Genomic DNA, 18,482 nt, shown 5'->3' on the forward strand with positions numbered 1-18,482 from the left:
TTGCTGAACCTTTGTAGGGACCTCAGCATTTCCAAAATGTGATTTAACCCACCTGTTTTGTTCTGCTGTGCATGGACTGTAGATATCTAATTTTTGAAGTCTAATCTAAGATGAAATTAATTCAGTCTTATCAGATAGTAAGAGATACTCAAAATGGCTCTCATCAGATCTTTGCTTTCTGTGGGGTCTACTATACAAGGTTATTGCCTGTTCACAATGATCCTTCTGCTGACCAAAGTATTTTTTGTAGTTTCTTTTCATGTACTTGCAATCAAAAGAGTTGAAAAACACACCATAATCTCTCTTTCATTTCCTGATGCCCCAGGAAATACAATCCAGCCATACATGATTTTTGACATTTACTTTGTATATAAGGGATGATTTCTTAAAACAATTGTTCCTAATGATAATGTGAGAAGTTCATTGAAATGAATAACTATCACTGAATTCTTTGCATATTTTATTTTTCTTTTTGATTTCCAACTCACACACATCTGGCATATTTTACATCTTTGCAATAAAACATGGTTACAATAGCTTAAGGAATTTATATATCCAAAATATTTCACCATGATCTCAAGATGAAATGAACTTGTCTTCCAGATGTTCAGTATTCTCCCAATTCTAAGCTACAAACTCAAGATATTGCTTACAGACTGGTGATGAATAACTTAATCATTAGGATGATCCCCATGATTGCCGAACCTTATAAATACAAACAACAATGAAGAAGGAAATTCAGTGCTAAACTTACTAATACAAGGTGGAGAACAAATAAGTAATCACATCAATAAATAATGATATGTTTCTGGTGCAAAGTGCCAATACAAAGAATCCATTATCTTTTTAAATAAATGACTGCAAATGAGTGTAAATTCTGAGAAAATTACATTCCTGTTACATGCCTCATAGCCCTACCGACACAATATGTACATCTATGACAATACAGTCACCAAATATACAAAGAAGAAACATGAATCGAAGTGTATATACCCCTGGGTGTGTAATTTGATCAGTACAATGTGCAGAAAATTATTCTGATAGTTATCATTACAGTATTGTAAAACATGAAGTGCCTTAGTCTGAGTGGCTTCAGGTGAGATTTTCAGAGAAACTGAAAAGAATAACCTCAGTCACCTCCACAATGAAGCTAAGGCTGTTGAAGAAACCAAGCTGCTCAGAGGAAAATAAGGGAAAAACATCATTTGAGGCTCTCTCGCCCAATGGTTTCCTTGCCAAACGCTAGCAATCCAGAAGTATAGCACTTTGTATTGGGAATCATTAAGCATTGCAAATCATGAAACTGAACTTCCCCTCTTTGCTCCCTTTCTATCTAGTCTTTGAATTTAAAAGGGAGGAATTTAATTTCTACTGTATAAAGTATAAACATGGCAAAGGATGGCTTTTTATCCAAATGCTTCATGAGCAGAACTCCACTTAAAAGGGGTAAAGTTTAGATTCAAAAAGTGAAAAGTATGTGTTGGTGAAAATGTCAAAATTACTGTTTGCGCCCAAATTCAACCCTTTAACACAAGCTATACCCTCAGGCAGATCTCCAGTTTGATTTGTGAGAATGCACCTGCTCCTTCGAGACATCAGGTTTAAAGTACATGCAAGTTGTAACTCCACAATAAAATTAAGAAACGATTTTGTTCTTTATACAAGGTTTTACTTTTACAAAAGTATCCCTTTAAAGTTAAGATGTGCATCTGATGTACAAAGTATCAAACGTATTTATTTATTTATTTTTTTATCTCAGCTTGAAAAGAGGCTGGAGATGGGATGCATGTTAGGTTCATAGCCTAAACATTGAAACAACTGGACACGAGGTTCCTCAGAATTTGCAAAAGTCTCTTGTGGCGCATCCTACTACCTTTTCTCAATAAACAAAGATATATGAAATAATTACCAAAACATCTCCTAATTCATATAATTTACATGATACAAGCTTGCTTTTCAGCAGCTGGTGTTCAGTTGTGAAAAAACACACAAAGTAAAATGGTTGCTGACTACAATGTACAGCTATTGCTGGGTGTAATGGAATGTACAACGGAGGTCAATGCAGACGTGGTTTTCCGCCAGAGACTACACCTTTCATTGCAGCACTTGTGCTCTCAGCTTTACCTGGGCTTTCAGTTCTTCACTCCGCTTCAGTATCTGTTCTGATGTTCATAATGCCACCGGTTAAAATCTATATTGAAAGCTACGATGCTGCCAGAAGCCATGCCAGTAATTAGAGTTCTGAAAAAGACAGGTGTTTGTGTTAGTCCTCTTTTGCCTTCTCAAATTATGGCTTGAAATAAACAGTGAAAAAGCCAAAAGAACGAGGCTCTTTAGCAATGCTGTATGAAACTAAAGTTCATAGATGCAATCAGTTTGCTACAGAGACACTAAATTTAGGTGTCTACACATAAGCCCAATTTCCACGCTCCCATTATGGCCAAGGGAGGTCCAGAACTAAATCTATTCACTTTCACGTAGATAAAAGCTCAGTATAATTTGAGATGGCAAGATCTTTATCTTGCCTTGCCTCTAGGTGCCCTTCTGGAAGTGTGTGGGCTTTTACTAGGTCCTCTGCCACATGTGCCACCCCTCCTATGTAGCTCAGACCTCCAGAGCATCTCAAACAGTACTAACTGGCTATGGGGTGGAAACCAAACTAGGGACCTCATCAGTACCCTTGGTGCAACTTGACACGAACTCTCTACAGGTCGCTGGACCTGGGTGTACTTGGGTGTACCTGGGTGTACTTGGGTGAGCTAAATTGTCCTCTGGACTCCACAGACTGTACTCAGTAAATCTCCACTAGTTATTAGGGAAGCTTATTATCATAGCTTCATGTAAGCTGATCACACTCTGGTTCTCCTAAAAAGCTTTATATTGAAATTTACACCTATATTTATGTAGTTCTGGTGGCAACGGTTGAGATGATTTTCCAGTTATCATATACCCTCTAATTCTGGTAGCTGAATTCTAAAATTGGATTAGATATCTATCACCACTTCTATCAAACCGTACAAAATCCATTCTCTGCTTAATTATGCGACCAAAGCTAAGCAGATACTTAAAGCACTTTGCACAGCTGGAGCTTCCCAACCTAATATTACAATCAGGGGTAGAGAAAATAGGCTAGAAGAAATTTTTCACAGTATAAATAAATCTCTTAGAACACAGCACAGTACTGCATACATAAACTGGCAAAGCTCCAGCAGCAAATAGGCCTCTTCCAGTAAGTTAGGTTTTGATTAGATTGTTTGAGACAAAAGTCTTGTTTCTCGTCATCTATTCATATATGAATAAATTAGGTGGGTACTTGGTTTGTAGGTGTTTTTATTGCTTTACAAAATGGGTACATAGCATAAGAATGCTGGAAAGTGTAAGAAAAATAAATGGATATGACTGCTCTATGATTTTTCTCCTGTCTCAGTAATTTTTTTTTATGAGTTTGTATATTAATAAACGTCAACTCACACATGATGTAAACAGCAAATCCATTCATAACCCTGCATAAATGCAACATACAGGCTTATACCATAAGCATATTACAGTAGTAGAGTAACAAACCAGGTTCATATATATTTACATTTGCACTGTGCATTCCACTGCCACAGCAGTCACTACAAATATCTAGGCTTGTACGCTGCACCTCCACTGCTCAGAGAACGTCAAAAAGAAAGGTCCATATCCATTCCTGGCAGGTAAATCCCTGGTAATACTGCACATTAGAGTCTAACCACAGCCCCAATAAATTGTTAAGCTCTTCAATGAACTTTTGAACTTTTTTTCAAAGCATTTTTTAATTGGTACTACTGCAGTCTGATCCAGTCTGTTTGTTTGTATGTTCTGAAGTTAATGCAATTTTACTAATATTCTGCTGGCTTACTGACTTCAGTGAAATAAGATCTTGCCTTGAACTTAACTGCTGGTATTATGAGACTCAAGGATCAGACAACATGTTGATTAAAACAAGTCAACCAGATAATAACATGCGTAATGATTTTGCATCATACCCTCTCAATTCATACTTTAAAACCATACTTAAACATTAACAGATATTTATAATATGTGCAGTTTTACTCTTTACATACAGACATGAAGAACAAATTCACCTCTGATCATGAGACAGATCCATAGCTCTAATGCCAGCATCACAGCCAGGGTAGATGTAGAGCTGCTTGAAGTCACAGGCCTGCCATACCTCCACCACACCGTTGTCTCCCCCTGTCACCAAGTTCTGCCCATCACTGCTCAGGAGAATCGCCTTCAGATAAACATGATAAAACCAAGGTACACAGTTAGCTTTTATGGATAATGATCATTACTTAAATTTAATCAACTTATGAGCATTTCTTGTTCTCTGCCCACTTTAAATTTGAAGAAAAAGGCTCCCACTTCTCCTTCTTCGAAATAAAAGAAAAATAAACTAACAAATTTTGGATCTCCAAATTTTAAGTAAAACAATTGTGTGGTTTTAAGTATGATAAACAACCACCACCACAACCACCACCAAAAAAAAACCCAACACATTTTCCAGTATTTATGCCAAGACATGAATTGAGGACATAACATTTCTCTGTCCCACAGTGCTGGATACCATCAATAACACCTGATGCAGGGCAGCGATCTGCATTCTTAATGCTGCTTCAAGTGCTCTTCACAGAGCAGAGCCCTGAATGGCAAGAATTCATGTTTGGACTAACAAGTGAAGGATGGACTTCTTTCTGAGTATTTTGTTTTAAAAAAATGTTTCCCACTTAAATTGAATTCCAAACAAAAATTCCAGGAATTGTAAGGGATCACACAGAATTTGTTCTTTTTCACTCTGAAAATGCTTGAGTGCACTTTCACATTTGGAGATGGAGATGAGATCATTTGTGTTTGAATATGACTCAGCTGGGAGTCATATTCAATCACACATTTACATGTGTGATTTCCTTTAAAATACACTGCAAATAAATTCAATTTATTTTAATAAAAAAAAAAGCAAGACACAACAAGTATTTATTTGCATTTAGATTTACCCTGGTTGAATCATTGATCTCCATCTGAGCTAAGAGTTTTCCATTAATGCTGAAATTGCTGAACCGTCCTCGTTCATAGTAGATGATGCAGTGACCTTCACTAGAAACTGAAATTAAGCGAGGATACAAGCAGTTTTCTGTTCCTTCCAAGGCTCTCAGCAAATCTCCAGTAATTGTGTGTACCAGACAAGGACCTTCTGTATGTGAAAAGATAATATATCATACTTTTGCTGGTCATACAAACTATATAAACTGTGCACAGAGGCAATGCGTAATACACGTTTATATCATTTTAGTCCGGCATAGTTATGAGAAGATGCAATCCTGACCCAAGAACATAAAATAGAAAACGGAAAAGAAAATGCAAGAGGTAGCAGATTAAGAAAATAAATATGTGTCTAAAGGTGGAAGTTCATTATTTCCTTAAACTGGTGGCAATTGTCATTGATCTGCTTCTAAAATATCAGGATATTTTTCCAAGCATTTAGAGGCCTTGGTCTTTCCTCCAAGAACATGAACTCTCCTTAGCCTGCCCATTCACATTAAACAGATGGGGCCCTATCAGTGACTAGTAGGAGCAACTCCCATAGGGCATATAACCGTATCACTGCATATTTCTCTTATAGTCAATGGCAGTTCCTGTAGGTCCTCTCCCACAATGAATGTATTATATGCACAGATTTCAGTCATAGATTTCATTGCTTTAACAATAGGCATCATCTGACAGACACCAATGTAACTATGATAGTGGGACTATAAGAGTTTTCGGAAGACCGCACTATAACTCCACTACTCCAGAGAGACTTTGATATGAGATTTTAGAGTCTTTTTTTATTATTATTTTTTTATTGCTGATGAAAGAGAAACAGAGCTGTGAAATCTACAAGGTACGTTTTAAGATGCAACACTATGATATCTCCATTTCAAAATCTATGAGAAATGCTCTTTTGAAAGTGAGATGTGTATTCCTTCTAAAAGTCTGAATCACAGTAAATAATAAATATATTTTTAATGAATCACTGAATATCCCTGGACCATCACAGTTATGTCTTCCTTGTACAGCTGGCTCAGGACCTTCAACGTAAATTCATGCTGGCAGACTCAGCCACCTCACATTAAGCCCTTCTAACTTCTCTGAAAATCACACTCCAGCTGGGTTTGTCCAGGTAGAACAAATCATGCCACCGATGCACTTGTCTGTGAGCCCTCCGGTGCATGTCCTTGTCTGTGTTTGCAACAAGCCTTATGCAGAGAGACTCTGAGTCTGACTGGGTCTACAGAATGCATCTGCAATGGAATTAATTTATTTTCTCAAATTGTTGAATTCTAGCTTTGGAAATGCTGTAATGCCAGCGATGCTTCCACTTCTAGAATAAATACCATGTTAGATTTTCCAGAAGGAAAATGTAATATCTTCTCACTTAAGCACCCTGACAAACAGCTCAGCTGATTGGTCTTGAGCATGAAAAGGCACGCAACAAAATCTTCAGATTCTGGTCTAAAGGCACACAAACTGCCCACTCTTTCTTCTGTTAATGTTGTATAGGAAAATGCAGACATCAACCTGAGGCATAGGATTTTCTTAGAGGAGTCCTGGACAGAAAATGAATAAAAAGCCTTTAAACAAGCATCTGCTGGAAAACAGTCACAATTATAAAAATAAAATAAAATAAAAAATGTCTATAAAATAATATATGGAATAGTATATGGAATAGTCTATAAAGTAATGGGAAATGTGAGAAGAGTAACTCAGAGAACAGGATCTGACAGGATGGGCCTCCAACTCTCTGAATTTATTACAAGTATATTCTGGATTTGACCCCCAGCAGCATTTAGCTCTAAAAATAGATGTCTCTAAAGCATTGCATACTGAAGGAAGCAAAAGGTAACTAAGCATGAACCTCAGTGATCCTAATAAGAGAAAATTTGCAACAAGATAGTTGAAAAGGGTACCTTGACAGCAAGAATATATAAGGTTGCCTTAAAAGACAAGGAAATAGCAGTGTTGCTAGACAAAATTAAGTTCAGAGTCCTTCAGCATATTTTTTTCATAAATGACTTCACCTACCACAGTTATATAGTAAGTCACTACTAGAGTTAATGACCCATTAGCAATTCTTGTTAAAAATATCTTTATGCAAAAGTTTCATATTCAACTTTGAAAATAAATGTCATCCTCCAAGTCTGTATGAAAGATGATAATCCAGCTGTGAGCTAAAGTGGGCAGGAATAGCACCACAGCCTTCAAAAATCACAGAATCTTTAAGGTTGGAAAAGACCTTTAAGATCAACAAGTCCAGCCATCAGCCCATCAACCATGCCCACTAACCATGTCTCTCAGTGCCACATCTACACAGTTCTTGAAAATCTCCAGGGATGGTGACTCTACAACCTCTCTGGGCAGCCTGTGCCAGCGCAGCGCCCCTCTTTCTGAGATATTCTCCTAATATCCAATCTTCTTATCCTCAAAAGCATCAAGCTTTAAAAAGGAATGCAAGGATATCCAGTAATGAACAGGCTACCTCTCCTATGAGAACCAGCTGAGACAGCTGGGGCTGCTCAGCCTGGAGAAGACTCTGGGGAGATCTCATTGTGGCCTTTCAGTACCCAAAGAGAAACCACAGGAAATCTGGAGAGGGACCCTTTATAAGAGATTGTAGTGACAGGACAAAGGGCAATGGCTTTAAAATAAAAGAGGAAGATTTAGACTAGACATTAGGAAAACATTCCTCATGATGAGGGTGGTGAGGCACTGGAAGAGGTTGCCCAGATAAACTGAATGCTCCATTCCTAGAGATGTTCAAGGCCAGGCTGGACTGGGCTTTCAAAATGCTGGTCTGGTGGGAAGTGTGTCCCTGCCCATGGCAGGGCACTGGAACTAGATGGTTTTTAAGGTCTTTTCCAACCCAAGCCATTCAGTGATTCTTTGATTCTATTAATAAAATACAAAATAGATACTACTGTGAACATAAAAAAACAAGTGGCTGAATAAAGATCCAGGAGTGGAGTGGAAATGAGACATAGGAAATAAGAACCCTTAAAGAATGACAAAGTCAGTGTAAAATAAGGAAATAAGAAGGGATAATATAGCTTAAAGGAAAGTAAGAGCTACACCCTGGAGGAAGATGAGGCAAAGAGGAAAGGATGAGAGAAAAAGACATGCAGTTTTCCAAATGAAGAAAGGAAACTAAATGAGAGAGGACAGAAGAGGAAGAAGAACGTGGGGAAAAGGAGAAGGTGGGCAAAATAGGGAAAGATTAAGCAACAACTCATTTAGATGAGTGTTTTATTTACATTGATGTCCAGAGTTGTACAGGAGTTTGCTGCAGGTTTGAAAAGGTATCTTGAATGTTTACATTAGTGACTGTTGGATACTCTGGATTCTATAAATAAGCAAGACAGTGTGTGAACAGGTGGCCCAAAAATTTTAATGGAAGAGCTGTAACAACAAACATGCAAACTCCTGATTATTTGGAAACCTATCCACCAAAAAGTCTGCTGGGTGAAATGCTGTTGAAGGATTCCAAAACAAAGCAAATAGACACAGGTTTCACTGCTAAGGAAACTGAGGTCATTCTGCAAATTGCCATTTAATTAAGATCAGGGTGGAGAATTTGGAGCTGGCCCTACCCCAGATACAGGTCTCTATCAACAATTCTCTTCCAAATCTGTGGGTAATTGTAGTACAGGCTGATTGCTGGAAAGATCAACTATTTGTTTCTAAGCCTCATAAATATGGATAGTAAGGAATAATGCTCAGAGTAATAAGCTACAGATTCCCCCAGAATTGAAGAACATCTTGGTAGAGCATACTTGGGATAATTGAAGTCTGTCTAGCTTAAAAGACCAGAAAGTACCATTCAGAAAGGCTCTAAAGACTTAAATCATAGAAGTATTTCTAACCTTTAGCACCACTGATAACAAGTCCCAGCTCTGCACAGACTGACACACAGACAACTTCGTGGTCATGACCAGTCAGAACAGCCCGAGGAGCAGGATAATCACCTGTTAAAAAAAAAAAAAGGAAACAGACAAATGGCAAAACAAACCTATATTAACAACAAAAGAACAGTGCTGTAATTTGCCTTCAATCAATAAGCATCGAAGAAACGCACCATCTGTTTAAATACTTCATACCTAGCTTTCTGAGCATCCATAACACAAATATCTGCTATCAAACACACCTGTCTGTAGCCTTCTGCTAGGAACCTAAGGAGTAGGAAGAGTTGTGGATGTTCTTATGTTAATGATCATAATTTGTTTCATGAAGCTGGAGTAGGGGGAAGAGGAGAAACTGCACTGTACTGGAAAGATAATGCCGTTGCATAGACATTATTGATTTAGAGTCACATTGAATGTTTATAGGTTAAAATTATAGCTGGAGATGGTTATGAATAGACATCATTTTATATATATCACTGTGGATATATATGCCATTATAATCACATTTAATTTTAAAGAGTAGGATAGACTGTTCTCTAAACCTTTCTTTTCTATATGCAGGAGAAAAACATATTTTATTATGGATTCAAACAAGTGGGCTTTTATGGAACATTTATGTGACGAATAGCAACATTTCTCTTGTTTCCAATAATAACAGATGCTGACGAGTAAAGCTTCTGCATGCAGTAAGGAATTACTGAGTATTTGATATCACTTTACCAGGCAAGAAAAAGTTATGCAGTAACAAAAAATTAACAACATGCTAGATAACAGAGATTTCATCTGGTTATATTTAGTTTCTACAAATGAAATATAAAAAAAAGAAATTCCAAAGGACTGGAGCTCTGACTACAGGTGAATTATCATAACATTAACTCCCCACAAAATAACAAACTGGGCAACACAGAGTTCTGTCAATAAATTGGAAGCAAAAATCTCATTAATGCCAGTCACCATTCTGTACTGGAATGGGAGTCCTGTCAAGCAAGCTTCTTATCTGCTTTGGACAGGATGACGAGTACAGCTGATAAAGATGGCTATTTTAAAATGGCCTCCTGTATTTTTTTTAGGATATTTGACTCAGTAGTGTGGGGTTTTGATTTCGATCTGCTTCATATGGAACTGACCAAGGACAGAACGTGTAGTACAGAAGCAGGTTCAATGACAGTTTTGAACATTTTCTGCCAACCGGAGGGTATTGACTAGGAGCTAGACATTAGGATACTGGATACTGAGGTATTATCCTGGTAGTGGGAACCAATCACTAGTCAGTAACTTTATCTGTAGGACAATATCAAATCTTTGCTGGTAAGATGTCATAATATACAGTTGATACAAGGATTCATACACTACTGTACCATGAAGAGTGATAGTATTTATTATAGCATGGTCTTCCACTGTCCAGTTAAATAATAAGGTTGCCAAATGGATTTTAATTATTTTATTTATTTTGAGTGCAAACAGGTAGAAAGTTGATGCTTCTGTACAAACACAAGCTCTGCCCACTGGAAGGGTGATTTTGGTTTGGGAAAGCAATGAGACAAAGGAGGATTTATTGGAGTCACAATGCAAAACTTGCTCAACATTAGCTTTCATTGCAATACCCTAAAATAGCAAATAGAGGTCAGGAATTATCTTGCACTGTAGATCATAAAGAAAATTGTACTCGCATTTTCAGAAATGGGCTCCAAGTAGGGTCACACAACTGATAAAGAGTAGGATAGGAGGCTGCACAGCATTTAAAGTGCTTTTTCTCTTCACTGCACATGCAGCAGAGCAGTGACTTGGTAACCATACCTGGGAGTTAAAGGTATAAAAGATGTCCAATAGCCAAGCAGTTTATCTTACAGCTAATGGCAGGACAAGGTCCAATGGGTGAATGGCTGCACATATTTCAACCCTGCAATAAAATGCAGTATCCTACCTGCAAAAACAGTTAAACACTAAAACAAATTAATACGGAAACTACTGGGGTATCTAAGCAATAGTGTATGGGTTTCTGAAAGATATGCTTTAGGAATATGGGCTTGAATTAAGCTTTGTGGGTCAATGAATTTACTCTCATTTGTTACAGAAACTCACGCCATATAAACCTGTTAATAAATTAATGAATAGCTGGCTAGGTAGGTGACTTGGAAGGATGTTTCAGAACTTTAATGCCCTGAAGGACAGAAATATTTTCATTTTCAGTCTGAATCTATTCCTACCTACCTTACATCTCTTTGTTCTTGTGTCAGAACTGCCCTTCAGCTTCAGATCTATCCCCTCGCTTGTCTTTTCCCCACTCATGTTCTTACAGAAGAAATCAGCCCTCTCAGCCTTTCCTTTTGACTTTATTAAACAAACCAAACTCTTATAATATTTCTTTAAAGTGACAGGCTTGCCTCTTTTTAGACATTGCAGTAACCCACCTCTGCTTCATTCACACTCCCAGTTCTTTCTTAAAATTCAGTTAGTCAGAACAGTATATAATAGTAGTTCTTGAAATTTTACAGAAAATGTACAGTATTTCTTGAATAATCTTAACTATGTCTGTTATCGAAGAACTGCCAAACGTGGATTTGAGGCTTTAGTTTTGGATCAAATAGTAGGGGATAAATCAGTCAATCTACCTTCACTGCTAATGAAAACAGCTATCTCAACAAATTCTAGTTTCCCAATCTTTACCCTGTAAGAAAAAAAAATCTTCTTAGTCTGGAAATTGAAGATGTAAACTGAAAACTAGAAGGGATGGATTTTGGAAGAAACAAAGGAGGAAGTTCAATACACCTGATCAAAGATAGCTATATTTTGAGGTTTACATGCTTATAATTTCCTCCATAGATGTTGAAAAACCTTCTTCAGAGACTTTCTTTTCTCCAGTGGTCTAATAGAAAAGTAATATATATAATGCAACTAACTTCAAAGTATTCCCATTCTTTTCCTTCTTTCTTCTGCATGTCTTCTTGAAAAAAAAAAAAACAAACAAACAAAAACAAACAAACAAACAAAAAAAGCAAGAAAAGGTTTCTTTGACTTAAACTCTGATTATAGAGGTCCACATAGTGTCGCCATCAGTCTGCAAGGGAACTAGCAGCACTGAATGACTAGAACTATTTCATGATTAGAAAGTTTAAGGGGAAGAGAAAGAATATAATTTTCAGAAAGACATTTTCCTCACCACTTCATAATAAAATAGTATAAAATGAAGGAATTGTAAAATGTCAGAATCTGAAAACTGACAATATTTGTTGACTTCTTGTCTTACAAATGGAAATACTTATACGATACAACTGCTCTGACCTTTGAGACCTTTTTTCAGTAAATAAAATTAATAATTGAAAATCTTTATTAGTAGTAAGAGTCAGACACTAATGGTAAAAAAGATTCAGTGATACTTTCTACAGGAGAAGCTGTAACACAAAGAAGAGAATCTCAGTCATATTACATTTTATTGCTAAGGACAGAAGTTGTGAACTCCAGGAGTCATTCAAAATCTAGCAAAATATTCTGTCACTGTCACATCACCTCTGATAGATGCAGCCAGGGGTCAAAGGCTGCAGCACTGAGGGAATTGCAGGTGAAAATATCTTATCTGTGAACTGAGATACCATCACTGTAAACTCCCTGTGATTTCCCCAAAGGAGCACCTTTGAACCACGCTACTAGTGAGCAGAAGGAAAAAACACATCTGTGATGTGTTTCTAAATAAGCACGTTCTTCTACAAAGTCTGAAGTAAAATACATCTTCCGTTTTCTCTGAAAAATACAATGTTTAATACTACTGTAAGGTTCTTCCATAACATTATTCTCTCACTGTAAGGGTAAAAAGAAAATGAAGGAGAATGGACAGTGTTGCTACTTTTTCATATTATCTTTTTCCAGGAATTATGTAAATTGTTCTGGGGACACATCTGAAGGTCTTCTGTTTAAAGAAACATGAGACCATAAGGTTTCCAGCTTCCATTTCATCTCTGACTTTCATGGAAGGAAGTACAAGGCTATAGCTGACTGATCTGTTGAAAATAACATCTTTATGACACAAAGATTTTTTTGTTAATATTTTTGAGGAGATACTCTTCAGAAAACAAAATCTGTGAAGTCATTATCACTTTAATAGAAGTATCAATGAAGTAGTCTTCCTGAATTTTTACTATCAGAAAAAAAAAAAACCAAAAAACCAGGCACAGGATGAAAAGATAAGGCTACATCCAACAAACATAACTTCAAAATAAGAAATAGCTAAAAAAAAAAAGTCCAAAATGGGAGGAAGTGATTTAAAAAACAAAAACAAACAAACAAAAAAAGGGTGCTGACTGAAAAATATTCATATATTCAAAATATTCTTACCTCTTGCAGAACTGGTTTATTAGCTGAGAAATGTCAGTAGCACTGCATATGCTTACAAATAGTTAATCAAGGTGAGTGGACTTGCACACATCCTGCGAGTGTCCAGACTCCATAAGGAAAAATGCATTGGATGAGAGCCTGTGCAACTTCAATTAGTATTTCTTTCACTAAATTACTTCAAAAGTTTTGGCAAATCACTGAACTGCCCTGTGCAATACCACTCTCTTGGAGAATGCAGCAAAACATGGTCAGAGACATCTGTTGATAAAATGCTAGATATAACTGCATTAGTTCAGGTGCATTATTGGCTCATTTGCCTTTGCCTAGGAGTCTTAGGAGAGGTGTCTCCGGCTACCAGTAAAATGGTGCTGGTAAAAATTATGCATCACTTTTCAAAGAGCTTCTACTCTGGCAGAATAGTGCTGAGATATTGTATTTTAAAAATTAACACCTAAATTGCACTTACAAGTGCTGCATGCGTTTTAGACTTGCAAAGCGGTTTGCATGTGTACTAATACGCTTGAGCAGAACCTTTAGGCAGCTCTCCAGCCCAGTTTGCACAAAAGACACTGGTGGCTATTTTTAAACTGTTGCCTTTTCAAGGCTAAGCTAGTCCATGTTATAGTGTATACGTCTATGGAGATATAAAAGAATAGGGTGAATATTCAGAGTTCTGGACAGCAATGCTCTCAAGATACAAGCTCACAAAATCAGAGACATTCACAATTTTAAATTGTTTCAAAAATGACATCTTGCAAAGAAAGTTAAATATGCTTTGTGACACTTAAAAAAAGTGCAGGTTAACTTGAGAAGGATCCTTTATGGAAGCATGTGCCCTCCCTTTCAGACATACACAAATGCATTCCCTGAGAGAGGGTGGATAATTAGCACCTGTGATGACTGTTATTATGGTACATAAACCAACATTTGGGCTGAGAGACAATGTGTTTTACTATGGTCAGTGCAGCTCCTCATAGAAAAAGCAGGGTTCACTCTCACACCTCCTGTGACCATCCTCTTGGACGTTACTATAAGTAATGAGAAATGTCAAGTCCCAAGATCAATGAAATTTCAGGCTCTAGGGACAAAACAGGAATAGCATTGATCCTTTTAAAGAACACCAGTCAGAAGGTGAATGTAATATGTTGCACAGAGAGGCTCAAGAGGATAAGCGGCCAAGTCCAACCTACTTACCTGAAAAAAATTCAATCAGGTTTTAGCTCAAGCTGCCTACCCTTCTTCCTTTCTTTCATGCAGAAGTCTGATTCCAATTAAAGTGTGCAAATTAATTTTTATCACTTCCAAATTAGTTTCTGAATTTGTGTCTGTTTCAGATGAAAGCATCTGTCCCTCCCTCACTTTTCTGCAATTCTATCACCTATTTTGGTATCTGTTCAAAGACTCTGAGATAATTCTCATTTTCAAAGTCACTTGTCTCAAAGAGACATCCAATAAAGCAATCATAAAATATAAAAATAAAACAACAATAACTATACATTTTGAACTCCAGGGCATATCATGTAGTCTCTCTCCCCCTTTTTATGATGACTAATGCAGTTGCTATGTAAGAAGAAATTTGTAGACAAATTAGTGTTCAGCTAAAATAAATCCCTACGTATATTGAGAGAGAAAAAAAAAATCAAAACTCAAATTGTCAAACTCTTTAACAGTAATTTTCCTATTCAAACCCTTAAAACTGCAAAGATTTACATTTGCCACATCACTTAAAATTAAAGCAAGCAAATGATGTCCTTTGTATGTGCCATCTCTTCCTATGAAGAAACAGATTCCTTTCATTCTCCCATAGATTTATGCTATGTGGTCATCAACTTAATAGGGTGCAGATTCAGATACCTATTTCAGATGGCCAATTTTGGCATAGGAAGTAGGTATCTTACACTGGCAGGATGACTATGCTTCAAATAATTCAGTGTTTGTCCCAGTGGTACTACTTATTTAACCAAAGCTAATGAAATAAGAGGAGGATTAAATATACATGAAAACATAAAAAGCAGCATTCAGCTCCCCCTTACTCTAGGTGAATTCATGCCACATCTCCCACTGCCGAGAAGCATCTCCAGGCTCTATTACAGGCTGAAGGAGATCATTTTCAATCATTGCTTAGCCTTTATGCAGCCACGAAACCAATTTTTGTTGGACCAGAGGAAGGACAGGTAGGGAGATTTTACCTGTATATTGCTGCTAAAGGTGTGCAGTTTTTGTTCCTGTTTTCTTGACTTATCTCTATTTTTATCCAAACATAATGTCATATAAAATCCATAAATGAAGTAAAGAAAAGAATTTTGCTGGAGGTTCACAGGGGTCCCCTCCCACATTAATTTATAGCCTGATAGTCCAGAATGCATGAATTTGATGAAGCATATGCTTGTGAATATGGGAATGCGGGTTTGAATTCCATCAGCCTCTGGAGGCTAAGAACTTAGTCTCCTACTTCCTGAACAAACATTCTAACCATAAGGTTATTAATGCAGGCTATTTTTGAAATCCACTCCACAGAAAGCATTGTATTTAAAATCTGGCAAAATTTCATCCTTCTCACAGCCTGTAAAATAACTGTGACAAGTGCAATCTGAACCAGAAACTCCTTTTTGATATGTAGTGTAGGAGAATAAAATTGATAACATAATAAAGGCATTGATTCTATGAAAATCTATTAAAATTATAAGGCAGTTCACCATGTTCTCATAGCCAAGTTTCCAACAGCTGAGCTGGAGCTGCCACTTGCAAGAGTCTCATCCAAGCCACAGTCTTTCTCCATTCTCCCCTTTAAACCAGAGCTGGTCCTGCATTTCCCACAGACAATGCTAAGGTCACCTGCTGAGCACACATCAGCACAGATTCAGATCCCCAGAGGTGCAACAGGTTGTGTTCCTGACGAATGTGTTGTATAGTGAAGTCTTCATCAAACGCATGGATTCTGGAGTATGGGATTTTAGGAGAACTGGTAAGGAATTCATTCTGAAATCTTTTGCTCCAGAATGTTTCACAATAGATGTGATAGCTATGTTTTCTATTGAGATTATGTATCCATTTTTCCATACAAATGTTAAACTATATAAACTGCTTAGGACTAGGGGCTTGCTTTACTCACTGCTTTAGTATTCTGAAACAACTAAAATTCCTTTTAGTAACTTTAGTAACTTCAGCATTGAAGCTGAAATTGATAATTAACTGTCTTTCAGCTTAAAAGATTATTATAAAGTCAAGCACCTAACCCAGATAATTACTATAACTGACATTTTTCTTTGAATTCTTCACCTTCTTACATTCTGTGATATAAAATACCTTATCTGTGTCTTCAGATGACAGCTTTTAAGAAAGTATTTTTTTTTTTTCCCTGAAAATATCATCTACATCTTTTTGGAAGTTCATTCTAAAGATGTTAACTAATTGGATTTGACCTACACTGAACATCTCACTTTCATTTTTTCCTACAAGATAAGTCCTAATCTTCTACCAGTAAATAATGAAGACGGGAAGATTAGGAAATGTTTCCTTACAGAACTACTTCCTTGGCTTAAACTATCTAAAACTTTAAACCTATCTTCAAAAGGATTGATGAGAACTCTTTACTTCTGAAAATCAAAATCATAGAATTGCTCAGGTTGGAAAAGACCTTAAGGATGATCAAATCTAATCACAACCTAACCATACCACCCTAATTCTAACAATCCTCCGCTAAATCATTTCCCATCATAGAATGGTCTGGGTTGGAAGGGGCTTGAAGGGACATGCAGATGACATCAAGTTGGTAGGAAGTGTTGATCTGCCTGGGGATAGGAAGACCTTACAAAGGAATCTTGATAGTTTGGATTGCTGTGCTGAGGCCAAAGTGATGAAGTTCAACAAGATTAAGTGTTAGGACCTGCACTTTGGCCACAGCAACCTCAGGCAACAATACAGGCTTGGGGCAGAGCGGCGCGAAGACTGTGTAGAGGAAAAGGACCTGGGGGTGTTGGTTGATGCTTGGCTAAGTATGAGCCAGCAGTGTGCCCAGGTGGCCAAGGAGGCCAATGTCATTCTTGCTTTTATCAGAAACAGTGTTGCCAGTAGGAGCAGGGAAATGATCATGCCTATGTACTCAGCATTGGTGAGGCTGCACCTTGAGTACTGCGTTCAGTTTTCTGTCCCTCACTATAAGGAAGGTATTGAGGCCCTGGAGAATGTCCAGAGAAGGGCAATGAAGCTGGTGAGAAATCTGGAGCACAAGCCTTATGAGGAATGGCTGAGAGAGCTGGGATTGTTTAGTCTGGAGAAGAGGAGGCTCAGGGGAGACCTGTTCACTCCTTACAACTGCCTGAAGGGAGGTCATGGTGAGATGGAGGTTGGCCTTTTCTCACGTGTAACTAGCAATAGGACTTGAGGGAATTACATGAAGTTGCACCAGGGGAGATTCAGGTTGGATGTTACAAAATACTTCTCTGAGAGAGTAGTCAGGCACTGGAAAGGCCACCCAGGGAAGTGGTGGAATTGTACAAGTTTTAAAAGGTGGAAGGTCCTTCATGCATATAATCACTACTGTGATCTGTTCTTACTGAAGTATGCTCAAAAAATGTCAAAATTTCTATTAATAAGGATATGTTTACAACACATGAAGTTCTGATTATACTACAGCGCTAATACGCAATTAACATATCCAACTTAATTTCAATCCAGTGACTAGAGTCAGTAGTAATAATGATGAAATCATTACTTTTCAACATGAACCTTCAACATGTCTCCAACATGAGAAGTAAATAATCAGATCAATATATTTTACCAACTACTTTCAGCTGACTAAACAAGCTTTCTTTTCATAGAAGTACAGGATCTCCAAGGCAGACAATTCCAAAGTTACATACTTACAATACTAAACTTGAGATTCCAAAAAGTACACATTCAGATATATTCATGACGGTAAAAAGGAATTTGAACTAAAATAAATTAAAGTGCTAAAGAAGTGGTTTGTATCAGCCATTTTAAATATGCTAATGGCAGGGCTGTCCAGTCCCATATGACAAAAGGAAGCAAAGGAGAAGTATTTCATATTTTCTTCAATGAAAGGAGCAAGCTCTTTTTTTTTTTTTTTTCCTGACTTAGCACAGAAATTACTAATATTTGAAATAAATCACACAGGCATTCAAATAAATAAAATGTCATCAAGATAAACAGAATGCACTGAAATGAAAT

The 18,482-nt window shown here is 37.1% G+C and overlaps 1 protein-coding gene across 8 annotated transcripts in view; it reads right to left on the reverse strand.

Moving 5' to 3' along the window:
- Positions 1 to 443: 443 nt before the first annotated feature.
- NBEA (neurobeachin) overlaps positions 444 to 18,482 on the reverse strand; it is a 470,888-nt gene continuing 452,849 nt past the window's right edge. For all 8 annotated transcript variants that reach the window (XM_015277560.4, XM_040704875.2, XM_025153000.3 and 5 more), the window contains 4 exons: positions 8,925 to 9,026; positions 5,022 to 5,218; positions 4,110 to 4,261; positions 444 to 2,241 (listed from right to left, as the gene is read on the reverse strand). In XM_015277560.4, coding sequence (XP_015133046.2) covers positions 2,151 to 2,241; positions 4,110 to 4,261; positions 5,022 to 5,218; positions 8,925 to 9,026 — 542 coding nt within the window. In that variant the 3' untranslated portion in view covers positions 444 to 2,150. The remainder of the gene's footprint in view (positions 2,242 to 4,109; positions 4,262 to 5,021; positions 5,219 to 8,924; positions 9,027 to 18,482) is intronic.

Source organism: Gallus gallus, chromosome 1, assembly GCF_016699485.2.
Source record: "Gallus gallus isolate bGalGal1 chromosome 1, bGalGal1.mat.broiler.GRCg7b, whole genome shotgun sequence".
NCBI lineage: Eukaryota > Metazoa > Chordata > Aves > Galliformes > Phasianidae > Gallus > Gallus gallus.